The 16162-nt window shown below is 61.3% G+C and overlaps 1 protein-coding gene across 1 annotated transcript; it reads left to right on the top strand.

The window, feature by feature from the left end:
• Positions 1-3157: 3157 nt before the first annotated feature.
• KIAA0930 (KIAA0930 ortholog) lies at positions 3158-15756 on the top strand. Its single transcript, XM_011374968.2, has 9 exons — positions 3158-3309; positions 6547-6678; positions 6780-6857; positions 7215-7316; positions 8495-8635; positions 9081-9275; positions 12148-12310; positions 13654-13812; positions 14362-15756. The coding sequence occupies exons 1-9, from the start codon at positions 3196-3198 to the stop codon at positions 14400-14402; spliced, it is 1125 nt and encodes a 374-aa protein (XP_011373270.1). The 5' UTR covers positions 3158-3195; the 3' UTR covers positions 14403-15756.
• The last annotated feature ends 406 nt before the right edge of the window (positions 15757-16162 follow it).

The following is a 16162-nucleotide window of genomic DNA, read 5'->3' as shown; positions in this document are numbered from 1 at the left end:
TGGAAGATCTTTCTTGAGTCAGGGATCTTGTGACTGGAAGAAGGTGGCAGATCCACACTCCGTGCTCCGCGTAGGGGTGCCCAGGCTTCACTGGATGGTGGCTGGGCGACTTCCTTGCTGTGGGCACCTTAGTGAGCCTGTTTCCCATTACATTGGGATAACTCGTTTACGTGGCCAGGATTTATTGAGTGCCTGCTGTATGCCTGGCACTGTTTTGGGTGCTGAGATCTGATAGTGACCAAGACCAGCTCCTAATCCCTGGGGTGCTTTCACAAGAGGGACAGGCAGGGACAGGTGAGATGATAAGGTGATGATGATAAGGGTCCTGATGTCAGTAAAACAAGATAGTGTGACAGGGCAGACCTTGAGGGCACATTTACTGTGAAGTCAGGAGAGGCTCTCTGAGGAGGTGACATTTAGACTGACACTCAATGACAGGAAAGAGTTGCCTGTGCCCAGGGCAGAGACTCGGAGGTGCGGGTGCAGTGCCCTGCGGCGGGCACGTCATTGGGAGGAGGCCACCGAGGCTGGGGAGGAGCGAGGGGAGGGCACTTTGTAAGAAATCTGGATTTTGGTCTAAATTCGATGGCAGAGTTCTGAGGGGACAGGAAAAGATCTTTAAAGATCCCGCAGGTGCCCTGTGGGCATAGGACATTAATGATAACGTCTAATAATGGTGGCTGGTGCATTCCAGCGGAGGTGTCACCCACTTGGGTCAAGTGCTGGCCGTGAGGGTGGGGAGAAGGATTTAACGTGTGTGGCTCCTGGTGGGCTTTTGATGGCCATGTGGCTGCTGGGAGTTTCAGCTGGGAGCATACGTTGGTGGGGCCAGCCCGTGCCGTCACTGTCGTCCTCTGAGATGTTTATTGGGTGTGGCCCACAGAAGGTGTTCGGAGCAGCCTTCGTGTTAGGAGTAAATCCTGGAGGGCAGTCTGGTTCAGACCCTAGGGCCCTGCATACTTTACTCATTAACCAGGGCTGAGCTGTGAAGAGCGTTTTTAGCACTGTAAGGCGGGGACATGGGAGCCCTGTGTGGACCCTGCCGGCAGGCCCTGGCTGGGTGTGTGGGTCTTGGAGAGCAAACGTGCCCACATTTTGTGCCATCTCCACACTGCACCCCTGTAACCAGGCTCCTCAGCCTCTCCACCCGAGAGCCCCTCCTGTTTATCGCGCCCCTTGGGGCGCCCGCTGCTTGCTAAGCAGTTTGTATTAATTATCTGGTTCCTTGGGCACGTCCGTTGACCTCAAGACAAGTCCGTTCCTCCTTCTCTGCAGTGGGGCAGTGATAGTAGACTGCTCCAGGGTTTAATGTGGCAGATGCTTAACAACCGGTAGCCAGTGCTCTTGTCATCGTCGTCACCATTATTGTCTGGGAGCCCGACGTGCCACTGCCAGGTTACTTCTATCAGCAGAGTAAAGGAGGTCTCCCGAGGAAGGGCGGCGGTGGACTCTGGCCTCACGGTGGCAGGCGGTGGGGTTGTGAGCCACTGCCCTCTGCTCGTCACGGCCAGAGTTGCCTCTGTACCCACTGCGGGACCGAGGAGCCGTCGGCATGGGCAGTCTGAGCTGTGAGTCTGCAGAACCTTCTGCTGGGCTCTTGGCTCAGAGGGAGCCAGAAGTTAAAGTTACTGGGAGAGTTGGAGTTTTTTCCCGGAAAAACCCCAGTGCCTTTGTCTAACTTCAGGGGATCCGTAGTGGCGTGAATTGGGCATTGTTCGTTTTAAGTGTGGCAGGAATTTAAAAGCAAGTGACGCTTGGTTCCACCTGGTGCCCGAGAACCTGGGAGATGGCTGCCAGTCCTGCAGGCTCTCCGCCTTTGCCCCCCGAGGCTGACAAGCTGCGTTTATCTTAGGCTGACGTAGCTTGACTGAGAAGATCCTTTCTGTTTAACTCCCTTGAGAGTGGGCCGCAGGCTTCCCGCAGCGCAGCAGAGGGCAGAGGGCAGAGGGCAGAGGTCGGGAGCTGCTTTGGAGCTGTGGTTCTTTGGTCAGTGGTGTGGCATAGGAAGCTAAGGCTGGGGTTTTCTGCATGTGATGTGGTCTTCCAGAGCCTGATGGCTGACCCCAGCAGGAAGGGATGGTCAGTCTCAGCAGGGACACTGAACTGCCAGTGAAGGTGAGGGAGAGTCCTGGCAGTGGCCGGCCCTTGGTTCCCCTTCTCTAAATGTAGGGAGTAAGTCGGTCCCTCTTGCACCAAAATACGAGCCCGTGGTCACAGGGATAAAGTATCACTGGGGGGGAGAATCCTGCAACAGTTTAATATTTGGGTTTACAAGAAATGGCTCTGGAGTGTATCTTGAAATTTCCTTGGCTCTGTCTGGAGAGGGAGGAAACCCAGCCTTGTTGGCCGCACTGTGCCAGGCCGGGCTCTCCATCAGTGCCATTCAGTACAAGGAACCTGGGATCAGAGAGGCTACACTGCTTGCCACTGTCACAGAGCAGGTGGCAGAGCTGGAGTGGAAGCCCAGGTCTTTCCCCCCGGAGCCTGGGGGCTTTTTCTCTTTGTGTGGGAAACATTATTGTAAAGACTTATTTATTATGAATAGTGTTTGTCGTAAAAAGCAGAGTCCCCGCAAAGATCAAGTGAGAACCTGGTGTGCTCAGCGCAGGGTTGAGGGGGGGCTGTGCGCAGCCTCTCTGCTTTCTGCCTGCAGCTGAAACTGGCTGGCAAAGGGGCTGCTGTTCCTTTAAGGCGGGTTCTCCGCGGGGATTGCCGCAGCCTGGGGTGGGGGTGGGGATGCGGGCTGAGGGTGGTGCCTGTCTGACGGATCCCCCTCCACAGCCCTTCTTGCTGCAGCCCAGACAGCCCCGTGACGGTCCCTCTCCTTAGGTCTTTCCGTCCCACCAAAGCTGCTGATTCATCCTCCGGCGGGAGTCGGCCCAGCTGTGGGGCTGGGAGCTGGGGCGCTGGGCTGCCGCTGGGTGGAGATTCGGAGGGTGGAGAATTGGAGAGTCGGGTCTCTGGGGCGGGGGACCTCCCGGAGCCTCTGCGGCTGCCCTGCGGTGGGGTGGGGTGGGGAGGTGGAGGGGGCTCTGGTGGCACAGAGATGCAGGTTGGAGGTGGGGCGGGGGTGCAGGAGGACAGGGCTTGGCCGAGGTCACCTGACAAGGGCCAGGTTGACGAGTCCTTTCTCGCTGACTCTGACCCCCCTCTGCAGGGTGCTTCCAGGATGACCGCATCGTCTTCTGGACCTGGATGTTCTCCACCTACTTCATGGAGAGAGGGGCTCCGCGGCAGGACGACATGCTTTTCTACGTGCGCCGGAAGCGGGCGTTCGCGGGCAGCGAGGGCGGCGCCGACCGGAGAAAGGTGAGCGATTCCCTCCCGCCCCAGCCGAGCATCCCTGTGGGGTCTTCCCTGGGCTTGCAGGTGGGCTTCCTGGCTGTCCTCGTGCATATTGGGAGGGGGAACGAGGTTCCCTGAGCACCTGCCCCGTGCCAGGAGCCGCGTGGAGGTGATGGCACCTGCTAGCTGATGGCGGGATGTGCTGGGCGTGTGTTTACGTTGTCGTTAACCTTCGCCACCACCCTGAAAGGCGGTGATTACTGTTGCACCTTTGAGGACACCGCGGCCCAGAGGCTAAGTGAATGGCCACCATCTCGTAATTAGTAAGTAAGCGACAGAGCAAAGCTTCGTCCTTACAGTCCAGGGTCCTCCCGTGGGCAGTGCGATGCTCCTCCGTCACTGACCCCAGACCGTGGCCCGGACAGAGTGCTGAGCCCTCTACTTCCTGATCTCCCTGGGTCCTTCCAACAACCCGACAGGGCAGATGCTATTATCCCCTTTTACAGATGAGGACAGCGAGTGTCCAGAGGTGACGGGACTCCTCTAAGGTGTTTCATCCACTAAATCTAAGTGTGTAGAAGAGGTCATGAAACAAATTTGCATGTTTCCTTCTCTGTTTGTCAGAAGCTTTACTAGTTTGTACAATGTTTAAGCAACTGTGTTGCCAAGCGTGGAAAGGCATGGTTTTCCTTTTAATACAAACGGTGGGGGGACCGTGGAGGCTGCTCTGGAACTTGCAGCCTGCCTAGCTCTGTGCGGGACGCCTGGACCCGGCCCTTCCCCCGCCGTGTGCTGGCTCTCTGAGCCTGACACATGCAGATAGGTTTGCTGCAAATGGACAGGCCTGGCTGCTGTCACAATCTGCTGCATAGGAGACACGGTGACTTCCTTGCCGTGCTGGCCCTTTGCAGGCCAGTAGCCATACAGCTGGTCTGGCTGGGTGCATGACATGCAGGAAGACCCAGGGCTTGGTCTGGGTCCCCTGCGTTTGTCTGGTGTCCGCAGCGGCTGGCCGTGTGACTGTGCATTGTCACTGGGACCAGTGGGCACTGGGACCCAGAAGTGCATCACTGTGAGCCAATACAGTGTGGTAAACACAGTGACCAGAAGGAATGGGAGTGGTCAGCAGAGCCACTTTCAGTGAGCTGAGTCTTGAAGGGGAAGCTGTTGTGGGGGGAGGTGTGGGGGGTGGCCCCAGCGGAGGGCCTGAAAGTGTCCTGAGTGTTCAGGTGGTAGGCAGCCACTATGAGGAACACAGGAAATGAGGTGGGCGGAGCCAGATCATGGAGGGCACCGAACCACGCCCAGGAGTAGGGTGTTCTCCCCAAAGCCCCAGGAAACCACCAAACCTGATATACCGAGAAGGGGTTCCTTTCAGCAAGCCCTTGGGGGTGGGTGGAGGGACTGGAGAGGGCTGGAGCAGAAGCAGCAAGAGGCTGCCCAGGGGGCTGCTGGTGGTGGCCTGAACGGGGGGTAGGGACGCGGGGTGCAGACAGGTGGTCAGATAGTGCCAAGGAGTGGCCTTAACCAGCAGCGCTCAGGCGACTGAACTGGGGCAGAGGGGAGACTCCACCTGGGCCCAGGGCGGTTGCAGTGCCTGTCATAGGAGGTGACATGGAGGTGTTGAGTGTTGGGTTGAGTAGGTCAGAGGTGTCTGTGGGACGTCCAGATGGCAGTGGCTTCCAGGCAGCAAACTGCCTGTCTGAAATTCAGCAGAGGGGTCAGCAGAGAGGTTAGGGGCAGAGGTAGGGATTCGGGACGCATGGCAGCTAGGGCACGGGAGGAGGAGGGGAACTTGGAGGGGTGTCAGGAGAGTCTGGGACAGAGCTGGCCCTGGCGGGAGCAGGAAACACCGTGAGCAGCTGGTGGAGGGGGGCGGGTGGGGCTCACCCCTCTGGCCTGTTGGCATCTACTGGTAGACGAGCGTCTTTTTGCCAAATCTTGGTCTTTTCCCAAAGGCCGTCTATTGTGACCAGAGGCTCTAATGAGGACTGGCTGTGTCTGAGACACTCAGCTGTCCCTGGAATTTCAATGCCCGTAGAGGCCCCAGCTCTGGCCAGGAAGGGTTTTCTTAGCCTAACTCGGCCTAGAATTCTCTGGGAGGGGAGGCAGAAAGGAGAGGTCAGGTCTGCATCTTCCCGGAGAAGCCAGGTGGGGAGGCGAAAGGAATGGGCAGGTATGGCTCTTACCTTGGGGACAAGAACTTCCCTGGACCCAGGACTGAGGAATTTGGAGCAGGAGGGCGCAGGGTCATGGGCAAACTCTTGTGAGGATGCGGGGGGAGGGGCAGTGTTGAGGTCAATGAGGAGAGCCTGACTCCACGGGAGAATGTGGCAGTCCAGCTAGAATGTTCCATTGAACGCCCACAGTGAGCTATGTCTAGATGCCCCTCCCAGCACTGGTTACACAGAAATGAAATGACTCAGACCTGGCCCTGTCCTCGAGGAGCCACCTAGTCTGTGACGACAGGCGGACAGCATAGCCAGTGACACACAGATCCACTGGTGCTGATTGTGGGAGGAATGGGGGAAAGTGGGAGCCCACGAAGAGAAGGAAGGAGGTGACATCTGGCTAGAGTGTCATAGGACGGAGAGAGAGGACAATGGTAGTCTGAGGACATGTGTGGAGGGACTAGTCCATGTGGAGCAGGAGGGGGTGCCAGGAGCACATATGACAGCGCCTGCCAGGGTGGGCTGTGTGGTGTCTGGCCACAGTGTATGGAGGGCAGGGGTCAGGTGGCGATTTGAGGAGACCCCATGGGCCCAGGGGGTACAGGACGGGTGGGGAGGGGGAGTGGCAGCTTCCCAGGCAGCTTTCTGCCCCCATGATTCAAAAGAACAGAAAAGAAAGCCTTCTGCAGCGCCTGCGTACTGCAGGCCCTCTGCGGCAAGCCTGGGCTGCTCCCCACCCCCTTCCCATCCTGCAGCCAGCCAAGCTGGTACCCAGTCGCCATAGCAACCCGCCCAGCTTCCTGCGCTAGTGCTAGCGGGGGAGGGTGGATGGGTGGACTCGCTGCCTGTTGGTGGGATGGGGGGCAGCAGTGTGGGTGGGACAGAATGCTGGCATCCTGCCACCCTACTGCAGGACCCGAGGGACAACCTCAGAGGCTCAGTTCTTGATTAACTCTGGGTTGCATAGCTAGAGATGGAGGGGCAAGGCTGCAGTCCACGTCTGCGTTAACACCTGCCCAGTGCAGTGGTCAGGGTGAAGACCGCCAGATGCCACAGTGAGGCTGGCTCACCTCTGCCCTGCGCCCCGCAGCTGGCTGAGGCTGAGCCCGAGGTGGAGGTGGAGGTGGAGGTGTACCGGCGAGACTCCAAGAAGCTGCCAGGCCTCGGAGACCCTGACATCGACTGGGAGGAGAGCGTCTGCCTGAATCTCATCCTGCAGAAGGTACGGGCTGCAGTGGGGGCGGGGCTCCAGAGCGAGGGCCATCGGTAGGCCCCGGGGGACAGCAGAGCCTTCCACGCACCCCGTCCTGCGCTCTCTTCCAGCTGGACTACGTGGTGACATGTGCTGTGTGCACGCGTGCTGACGGTGGGGACATCCACATCCATAAGAAGAAATCCCAGGTGAGCCTTGGGACCACGAGCCCTCAGGCCTCCCGACTGCCAGCTCAGCCCAGAAATGGCAGCCCCCTGGCTGCTCAGTGTTTGTTTTGGGGAGAGAAGCACCACTCCCCTCACTTCCCTGCTCCCGAGGTGAGGGTCTGACTCCGGAAGTGCAGTCAGCTCCCGGGGTCCTGGGGTCCTATGTCCTGTGCATGAGGTCAGAACCAAGCCACCCCAAGCAGCTCCTTCCAGGGCGGCTCTGCTTCAGCATGGCTCTGAGCACTGTGACCACGGTGACCCGTGCCTTGGACAAGAGTCGAGTGGCTCTGGGCCTAGGTGCAGGGTGGGGCCTCACTTCATCCTTAAATCTCCTTCCAGCAAGTGTTTGCATCCCCCAGTAAGCACCCTATGGACAGCAAAGGGGAAGAATCCAGGATCAGCTACCCCAACATCTTCTTCATGATCGACAGCTTCGAGGAGGTGAGCACGTCTCCCTTCAGGCAGCTCGTCAGGGGCTGCCGGAAGCCGCCCCCTCCCAGGCCTCACAGCCGAGCAGGAAGGCAGCAGGTGGCCGGGAGCCGGGGCGGGTCTGGTCTCCTGCCAGTGTGGTCCCCCTTCCTCCTGATGTTGGCCTTGGGGCGTGTGAGCTCTGCAACCTTGGAGCCTCAGCCTTTTCATCTGTGAAATGAGCAGTGTGATCGTCTGTCCTCCTCACCTGTCAGGGTCGGGATCAAAGGGGCCCGTGAGTGGGAGAATGCATCATAAACGCCTGCAGAAAGCGCTGCCCGGCCCAGCGGAGTCGGCGCCGGCACCTTTAAACGCTCAGTCAGCTTCTCCACACGCACTGGCATGGCGTCCTGCGGTGCCAGGGGCGGGGTTTCAGGCGTGACCGGGCCACGGTTTTGTTTTAAGGTTGGGAAACCTGGGACCCAAGGCAGAAGGTGACTCGCCTGGGGAAACCCAAGGTGCTGGGAGGAACCCGGACACATGGCACTCCTCTCCACTGAGGCCCTGGTGGCGGTGCCTGTGCCATCCAGAGGTGGTCAGGCCCCAGAGGCCTCGCGAGGAAGGGAGCGTGGCTTCTGGGGTCTCCTGGATTTGGTGGTGTCTCAAAGCACCTTAGGCTCGGGGGGCTAAGTATTCCCTTCAGGCTCACAGGGCTGAGACAGAACCTGAGTCTGTGACCATGGAGCTCGGCGTCCACGCCAGCCCCTGAGAGCAGTGACTCGGGCAGGCGGCCCCTGTCAGCGCCCTGGGCCTGTGCTGGCACACAGCTATGAGGCTCCGGGCAAGGGCAGGGCGGGTGGGGACCCTAGAACGTGGGCTGGCAGTCCTTGTCAGCTGCCTGACTGCTCAGCCTGAGGAGGTGCGATGAGGGACAGCCCTCCAAAGGCCAGTGGGGGTTACATCCTCTTCCTGTCCCCGAGTCACATGAACGTCCCTTGCCAGACACGGCCCTGTGTTGCATTCAGGCTGTTTGTGCGCTGGCAGGTCTGGGTGGCCTGGTGCAGATGCCTCGACCTCCGCGCTCAGTGTTCTCAGCTGCAGAGCGGGCGTGTCCTGAGCAGTCCCCCTGCAGCCCCGAGCGAGGGCGGGGCCATTGGGCGGAGGGCAGCTGACAGCTGCTGTCCTTGTTTCCGCCTTGTGCCCCACCCCAGGTGTTCAGCGACATGACTGTAGGGGAAGGAGAGATGGTCTGTGTGGAGCTGGTGGCCAGTGACAAAAGCAACACGTTCCAAGGGGTCATCTTTCAGGGCTCCATCCGCTACGAGGCGCTCAAGAAGGTGTATGACAACCGGGTGAGTGCAGGGCCCAGGGGAGGGCCACGGCCCTGCCTGTGCCTGCCAGCTCTGTGCCGTCGCTGCCCCTCAGCCACAGCCGGCAAGGTGGCTCAGGGCTGCTTCATGTTGCTCCTCATGGCACGGCTCAGCCCGCTCAGGCCACCGCGAGGGCGGCCGCTGACCTGGACCGGGAGGAACAGGTGGACGGCCGCTGTCCTGAGCCAGGCACCGTCCGGAGGCTCTGTCCCCAGCGTGGCCCTGGGTCTGCCGTAGGCGTGGGTCATCGGGCAGCGGGTGTGGAGGGGTGTCAGCGGGGATCCAAAGTGTCCCGGCCTGGGCCTGCCTGTGGAGGGCGTGGGCTGCCCTCACGACGGCTCCTTGAGGGATGGTTGCCCGGCTGCGCCGTGTGCTCCACCGCGAGGCCCCCACAGCCCGGCTCAGGCTGGCCCCTGCCCACCCACAGGTGAGCGTGGCCGCCCGCGTGGCACAGAAGATGTCGCTTGGCTTCTACAAGTACAACAACATGGAGTTTGTGCGCATGAAGGGGCCGCAGGGCAAGGGCCATGCGGAGATGGCGGTCAGCCGTGTGTCCACTGGTGACACGTCCCCCTGTGGGACCGAAGAGGACTCCAGCCCGGCTTCACCCATGCACGAGCGGGTAAGGGCCGCACACCTTGTGGGGAGGCTCCTGCCCCTGCCTCTGCTCCCCGGGGTCTCCCTGAGCCTTCCGGCCCCTAGTGAGGGTGTCGTCACCCCCATCTCCCCAGGGAGGAGGCCGAGGTTCAGAGGGCAGGTCACTTGCCCGGGGTCACACAGCAGCTTAGTGCCTGGGCCGGAGCTTTCTGCTTCCCTGAGCTTGTTGGCCGATCCTAGCGCCTGCTTCAGTGGGCCTGCTGGGCGAGTGTGGGCCCGTGACAGGCCTCCCCCAGGGGTGAGACGGGGACAACGAAGAGCTAGTCTCCCCATGACATCGGCCGTGCGCACGGAGGCCTGAGGCCAGCAGCGGACAAGGCGGTGTGCGGCTGCGCTGTGGGGCGCCTGCCACCAGCCCCGGGGCAGGGGTGAGCATTCCTGTCTACAGACCCGGGAACCCAGGGGTGCTGGGCCTGCTTGTACCACCCCAGGCCACGTGGCTCTTGTGTGACAGCACTGAGTCTTGGAGCCCTGCTCCTTCTTGGCCTTCCCCGGGGTGGGGACCCAGGTCCACGGCAGCCTTATTCCCAGAGCTTCCAGTGGGGCCAGGGCTCGGGCTGGAGAAGGTCTCCAGCCCGCTGGCAGCTTTGCCCTGCTCGGGTCTTCTAGAAGGGGCTGCTCAGAGCTGGGGGTCTTGGAGGAGGACAGGAGGACAAGTGAGCCAGCACATGGGGGCAGGGAGGCAGCCTTGCTCGGCGCATCTCCAGGAGAGGGGCTAGGGCGACACCGTGGGCCGGAGTCGGCACTGCTGCTTGCGTGACCTGGGACGAGCCCCTCTTCCTCTCTGAGCCTCAGTCTGCTCATCCAGAAACGGGGCGAAAACAACTACTCCGGCACCTGCTCGGTCCTCGGGCCTCGGGCCTCGGGCCTCGGCCCTCGGGGGTGTTCCCCAGGGAGCAGCTGCGGCAGTGACTACGCTGCTGATCTGCTTGGGGCCATGGCCCTTCCAAACAGAAGGGGTACCTTACCACCGAGATAAGGGAGAGCGCTTTACCACTTTTAATTCTGTAAAATCACGTTAACTGTGTGTATCTCCAGGTAGCCCGAGCGGTTTTCTTTCTCTATATCTTTTTTTAAATGTGCGTATCTTTTGCAATGAATGTGTTTTATAAGCAGAACACAAACAATAAATGCTATTTTTTGCAGAGATGGGTGAGAATTCCAGGCAGGGGCCTTTCTTGTCATTGGGATAGAGGTAGTTTCTACTCCTGAGCTCATTTCTCAGATAAGGAGGCTGCTGCTTCTCCCTGGCCCTGAATTGCCCACTGAGACTCTGACAAATGTGTATGTGAAGTTCTCATGAAAATAGGGCCCGGGCTCCGGCCTAGACAAACCCGGGTGCCCGTTCCAGCCAGCTGTTTGCTGAGCCATTACAGACATGTTACTAGACCTGCATGAGCCTTGATTTTCTCACCCGTTGAATGGGAGTGGTCACTTCGCCCTCCCAGGGTGGCTGTGGGGGGTGACGGAGACAGCACCTATGAAAAGCCCCTGGCCCAGAATAGCAGGGAGGCCCTGGGGTCAAGTGGAGGCACTTGCCAGGGCCACACAGTTGTGGTGGCAGGGCCAGACCTCCCGGGCGCCGTTCAGGCTCCTGCCACTTCTGTGCTCACTGTCGCTTGTTCCTCTTTTCTAGGGGGGGCGGGTCATCTGTAACCAGCGCATGACAAATGCAGATTCTGTGTGTATTGTGGTTTCTGGTGTTTGTTTTTTATCTTTTAAAAACCTTCCCTGACTTGTGGGAGGACCATCTGGAGCCAGCGGCCGCCGGGACTTTGGTGGATGTCGGAGCCGTGACGAGGAGGCGGATGGGGCTCCCGAAGTCTCGGTCCCAGCTCGTCTTGTTCCTCAGATTCTTGTTTGCATGGGGAGGAGGGAGGAGATGGGCCAAGTTCCCTCTGCCTGGAACGCCCTTCCCCCCCTTCTTCACCTGGCGAACTCCTACTCGTCCTTCAAGACCCAGCTCGAGCGGCATCTCCTCCAGGAAGCCTTCCCTGATTTCTCAGCTGTCGATCCCTTTTGCCTCTGTGCTCCCCTGTATTCTGTGCCTCCCTCTTTCTGTCTCAGCAACCGACATGCAGTCTGTAGTTGTCACTTTTGAGTCTGTCACCCCCAGAAGACTGTGAGCTCCTTGAGGGCAGGGACCAGTGTCATGTGCCTGTCCTTGGTGCTGCGCCTGCCTGGCCCTGCGTGGGTGTGGAGAATGTTTGGTGAACTGACCAGTGTGGTTAGAAGAGGAGGTGGAGGCGTAGACTCCTTAGCCATAGCACGTCTGTGAAGGATTGGCGGGGAGAGGGGTGGGGACCGATCAGCCGAGAGAAGGCATTAGGGCCAGGCGCACGGCCCCGGGGCCGAAAGGCGTGGGCTGCAGTCCCAGCTGTGCCCCTGTCCTGCTGGGAGACGTTGGACACGTCAAGGCTGCTGTCCGCCTTGGTTTCCTTGCTCGTCCAATGGGTCTAATGCTGGTTCCCGTGGGGCGGGTTGGGCAGTGTCCGTGGGTCCGCGTGCCACGGTAGGTCCTTGAGTGGTGTCAGCGGCCAGCCTTTGTGCTTGCACGATCCCCCCATCGGTGTCTGAGGCCCACGGGAGGGCAGAGCTGGCGGCCAGGCCGTGCTGCTGGCCCCTGAGCCAAAACCGTATCCCAGTGTCTGCCTAGGCCTAGACGGCCGGCCTCAGGAGGGCGGGTCGGAGCCCACAGCCCGAGGCCCCTGTGCCCCAGCCAGGAACTGCCCCCTGGAGCTCCGTATCGGGTTTAGTGTGAGGGCAGGTGGTGAGTATGCTTTGGGACCCCTGGCGGTAGGCGGGCTGCGATGGTGACTATGGCCTTTTGTCCCCAGGTGACCTCCTTCAGCACCCCCCCAACCCCGGAGCGGAACAGCCGGCCCACCTTCTTCTCCCCCTCCCTCAAGAGGAAGATGCCCAGGACCCTCATGGCGGAGATGAAGAAGTCTCACTCGGCCAACGACAGCGAGGAGTTCTTCCGGGAGGACGGCAGTGGAGGTGACGCCCTTGATGCCCAGAGTGTCCCCCGGGCCTCCAGTCTCCTCTCGTCCACTCACTCACCCGTTCACACTTAGTGGCTGCCGGGGCCCTGGCGGGGGGACGGAGCTGTGGACAGACAGACCCCCTGCCTTGAGCTCCCGCCCCGCGGTCTCTGCGTTTCGGAGTGCACGGACTCCCTGGTTGTGGTCTCACGTCCACACGCTGGGTGCCAGAAGCACTTGCACGGGCGAGGTGGGCTCCGGTTCATTCGTGCACCTTGCGACGTCAGGCTCCGCGGTTTCGCTCCTCAGTGCTGTCCTTGGCCACCTCGCCCTCACTCTAAAACCTTCCGTGGGGTGTCCCTCAGGGTCTCCCGGCTCCGTCCCTCCTGGATCTGGCTCCCGAGGGCCTGCTTGCGGTCTGGCCTTCCCGAGCCCAGGCCCGTCAGCAGGCAGAGGCTCGGTCTGACCCACTCAAGTCCGCAGTCACCAGCAGACCATCCCCGCTGCTGCGTGCACGGTGTCGGCCTCACCGTCAGCGAGCCGGGGGCCCCAGGGGGTGTCGCGTCTGTCACAGGAGCAGTGGAAAGCCACTGCAGCGTTTTAAGGCGGGGACTGACGAGATCAGATGTGAACATTCAGAATCCCAGTGAGCGGCCCGAATGGCGAATGGAGGACAGGGCTTGCTGACAGACAAGATGGGAGGTTCCGGTCAGCTCTGAGCTGGAGGGGCGCGAGTGCGTCTGGCGCCATCATCCTTAGGACCAAGCTGGGCGCCCGGCATAGCAGGAACTCCATGCACGTCTGCCAGGCAAATGACAGGAGAAAGGATCTGCCAGTAGCACGGATGGCCCTGGACAGGGAGCTGGCTGTGGTGCTGACTGGCCCTGCCCGCCAGGACCCAGAGGCAGAGGGCCCTGCTGGACCCTGGCCGGGGCCTGGAGACCCCAGCCCTGGCTTTGACCTGCTCTTGTGTGAGCTCGGGCAAGTGCCTTCCTCAGCTCAGCTCATTTCTAGATTTATAGGGAAGTGCTAATAACCACCCCCACCTTCCTCCCTGGGTGACCCATAAGACTGGGTGTCGCTGATGAGTCATCTCAGCGTCGCCCACGTCCACCGGGAAGCAGGAAGCAGAGAAGTAACAGTGTGCCGGTGTGCCAGACCCCCCAAGGGGGAGCCTCGGGGACAGAGAAGCGGGGCAGGGCAGGCTCGGAGGGTGGAGGAGGCCCCTGAGGGATGGGGCAGGGCAGGGTGATGGCGCACCCAGCACAGGGAGGACCTGGGCCGAGAAGGAGGAGGAGTGGGCGGTGTCCTCCCAGGGGCTGCGCGGCCTGGGCTCTGACCCGGCCGTCTTCCCTCTAGCTGATCTGCACAATGCCACCAACCTGCGGTCTCGGTCGCTGTCTGGCACGGGGCGGTCCCTGGTCGGGTCTTGGCTGAAGCTGAACAGAGCGGACGGGAACTTCCTTCTCTATGCACACTTAACCTACGTCACTTTGCCGCTGCATCGGATCTTAACAGGTAACGTGGAAACGCAGCTGCCACTCTGCAGTCACTCTTTGGAACCTGGTTCCTGGACCCTGGGTCCCCGAGGCCAGTTCGTGGGTGTGTGCACCCCTGTGCCTGCATTTCAAGTCAGGAGCTCGTCAGTGGCTTCCACGGAGGTCTCTATTCACTTCACGCAGGGCGTCTGGGAAAACTCCCGCCCCTGAACGTGTCCCTTTGAAGGTGCTCTGGTGGCCCCTCCTGCCCCCTCGTCTCCAGACCCTTAAGTGAGCGTTACTCGTGGGTAGGTGAAACTTGGGGGCCTGTCACTGACCGGGGCTGTGCCAGGCAGTGGCTCTGGAGTCGGGCCAGCCCATACCTGAGCCCGGGCTCTGCGGCCGCCCTGCACTCATTTCGCTGTCCGCAGGATGGGGGGACAGCAGCGCTGCAGGTCTGAGGGTCGGAAGAGGACGTGCACGCGGGTCGCCTGGCGTGGGCTCGCCTCACGAACGGGGCTGTCCTGTCCATCGCAGTCGCGCTCCGTGTTTAATCCCTGTCTCACCCGCTCCCCACCCTCCGCCCTAGACATCCTGGAGGTACGGCAGAAGCCCATCCTGATGACCTAGCCGTGTGCGGAGCCCGCGCGGAGCCCCCGGCCCCGCCCGGCCCTGGGAGTGCTGCCAAGTGCCTATGTGTCCACCGCCACCGGGGTCTTCTGTGACAACCCAGCGCCGGGGGCCAGAGCCAGGCGAGGCCACTCGACCCCTGGGGCCAGGGCCGACTCCACGAACACCAGCCCAAACTGAAGTGCCTCTTTCTCCTCCCCTGCTGGCTCTGCTCCTGCCCTGCACCCCCGCCCATCACCTCCCGCCTGTCCCTGGAGAGCCCTCTGCACCCAGAGAGGACCGGAGGCCCCAAGAGGCCATCAAGAACGCAGAGGAGCTGCCAGCACCCAGCGCGTCCAGACCTACCCACCCGACACGACATCCCGACCCGCAGCGGGCGGGGACCACCCAGCGGGGGCGCCGTGCGTCACACCCTCCACGCTTCTTAAGGAGGACAGTTTACCGTTTCGTAATGCTGTGCCAATGAACTTCGGCATCTGAGTTGGTCCCGACGTCCGCCCTCCCTCGCTTACCACTTGGTTCTAGCGGGTTACGGTGGGGAGGCGGGGAGCACAGCTGTTCGATGGTTTTGCCCTGGGCTGCGAACACCTCAGCCCACGCCCGGTTCCAGAAAGGCCGGTAGCTTAGCGGACAGGCCCTGATCCCGCCGGAATGGCCTTTGCTTCCAGCCAAAGAGCACCACCGACACACACCTCCACCGTGGAGACCGCCCGCTCTGTGCCTCGGCCGGCCTGGCCCACAGAGCAGGTCGGAGGGCAGGTGGGAGGGCGTGGGAACCAGACGGGGAGGAGGGTGGGGTCTCCGCCCAAGGGCGGAAGGTTGGGGTGGGGTCGGCATCCTTCCAGGAAGGTTCTAGTAGACCCTCCATCCGTCCTTGGGGTCCAGGGAGGGGCTAGTTAGTTTTGCTTCTGGTTTCCTGGAGGTCACGTTGTCTGCGTGTGCCGGTCCCTCCCTCGGACCAGCTCCGTGTGGCCAGTCGGGCAGGTGTGTGTGTGAGTGGCCGTCCGTCCAGCCCCGGCCTTGCCCACGGCCTCGTCCCAGCCAGGAGGATTGCCGCGGGGGATGACACGAGTTCTCAGACCGCAGGTCCTCCTGAGAGCAGAGTGTCCCCCAGCCCAGTGGGAGTGGCCTGTCTGTGGGTGTCTGTCGCAGTGTCGGAAGTCCCCAGGAACATTTGAGGGGTTCCTGCCGTACGTTTAGAGGTCCGCGGGGTGCGGGAAAAGGGCGTGGAGGGGCGTCTCTCCGTCTGTTTATCCTGTGCTCCAGGGGTTTGCTCTGGGCTCCGCAACGGGACGACTTGGGGGCTTTCTCCAGATTTTGTATGCTGTTATTAAAAGCGAGCTATTGCATTTCATTCTGCCTCAGTTTGCCCACCTGTAAAATGGGGCCGATACCACCTACCTCACTGGAGTCTCCAGGGTCCCTGCACACGACCTGGTCAGGGCGCCGTTCCGTGCACTGCTGCTGTCAGGTGTCAGGCAGTCCGACGCTTCCCTCCCCGACCCCTCTAATCACCCCGTCCAAGACACCGTGTGGTGGGGTTGGCTTGGAACATTCTCGCATTCTCTGACAGCGCCCCACTCGTGCTAGAGGTCCCTCTGCTCTGCATGATCTCACGTCCCAGAGCAGTGCCCTTGGGCAGTGGGGCCGGGCCTCGGGGAGCTGCGAGGTGGCCCAGTGTTCCAGGACGCCTCTGGAGCGTTCTCCAGGGGTGCTGAGAGCTGCCCCCAAGTTTGTGCCCAGGGTGGCTAAAATATAGC

Source organism: Pteropus vampyrus, unplaced genomic scaffold (assembly GCF_000151845.1).
Source record: "Pteropus vampyrus isolate Shadow unplaced genomic scaffold, Pvam_2.0 Scaffold257, whole genome shotgun sequence".
In the NCBI taxonomy this organism is placed as follows: Eukaryota; Metazoa; Chordata; class Mammalia; order Chiroptera; family Pteropodidae; genus Pteropus; species Pteropus vampyrus.
The sequence above is the reverse complement of the archived record's forward strand: the minus strand, read 5'-3'. Positions and strand labels throughout refer to the sequence as shown.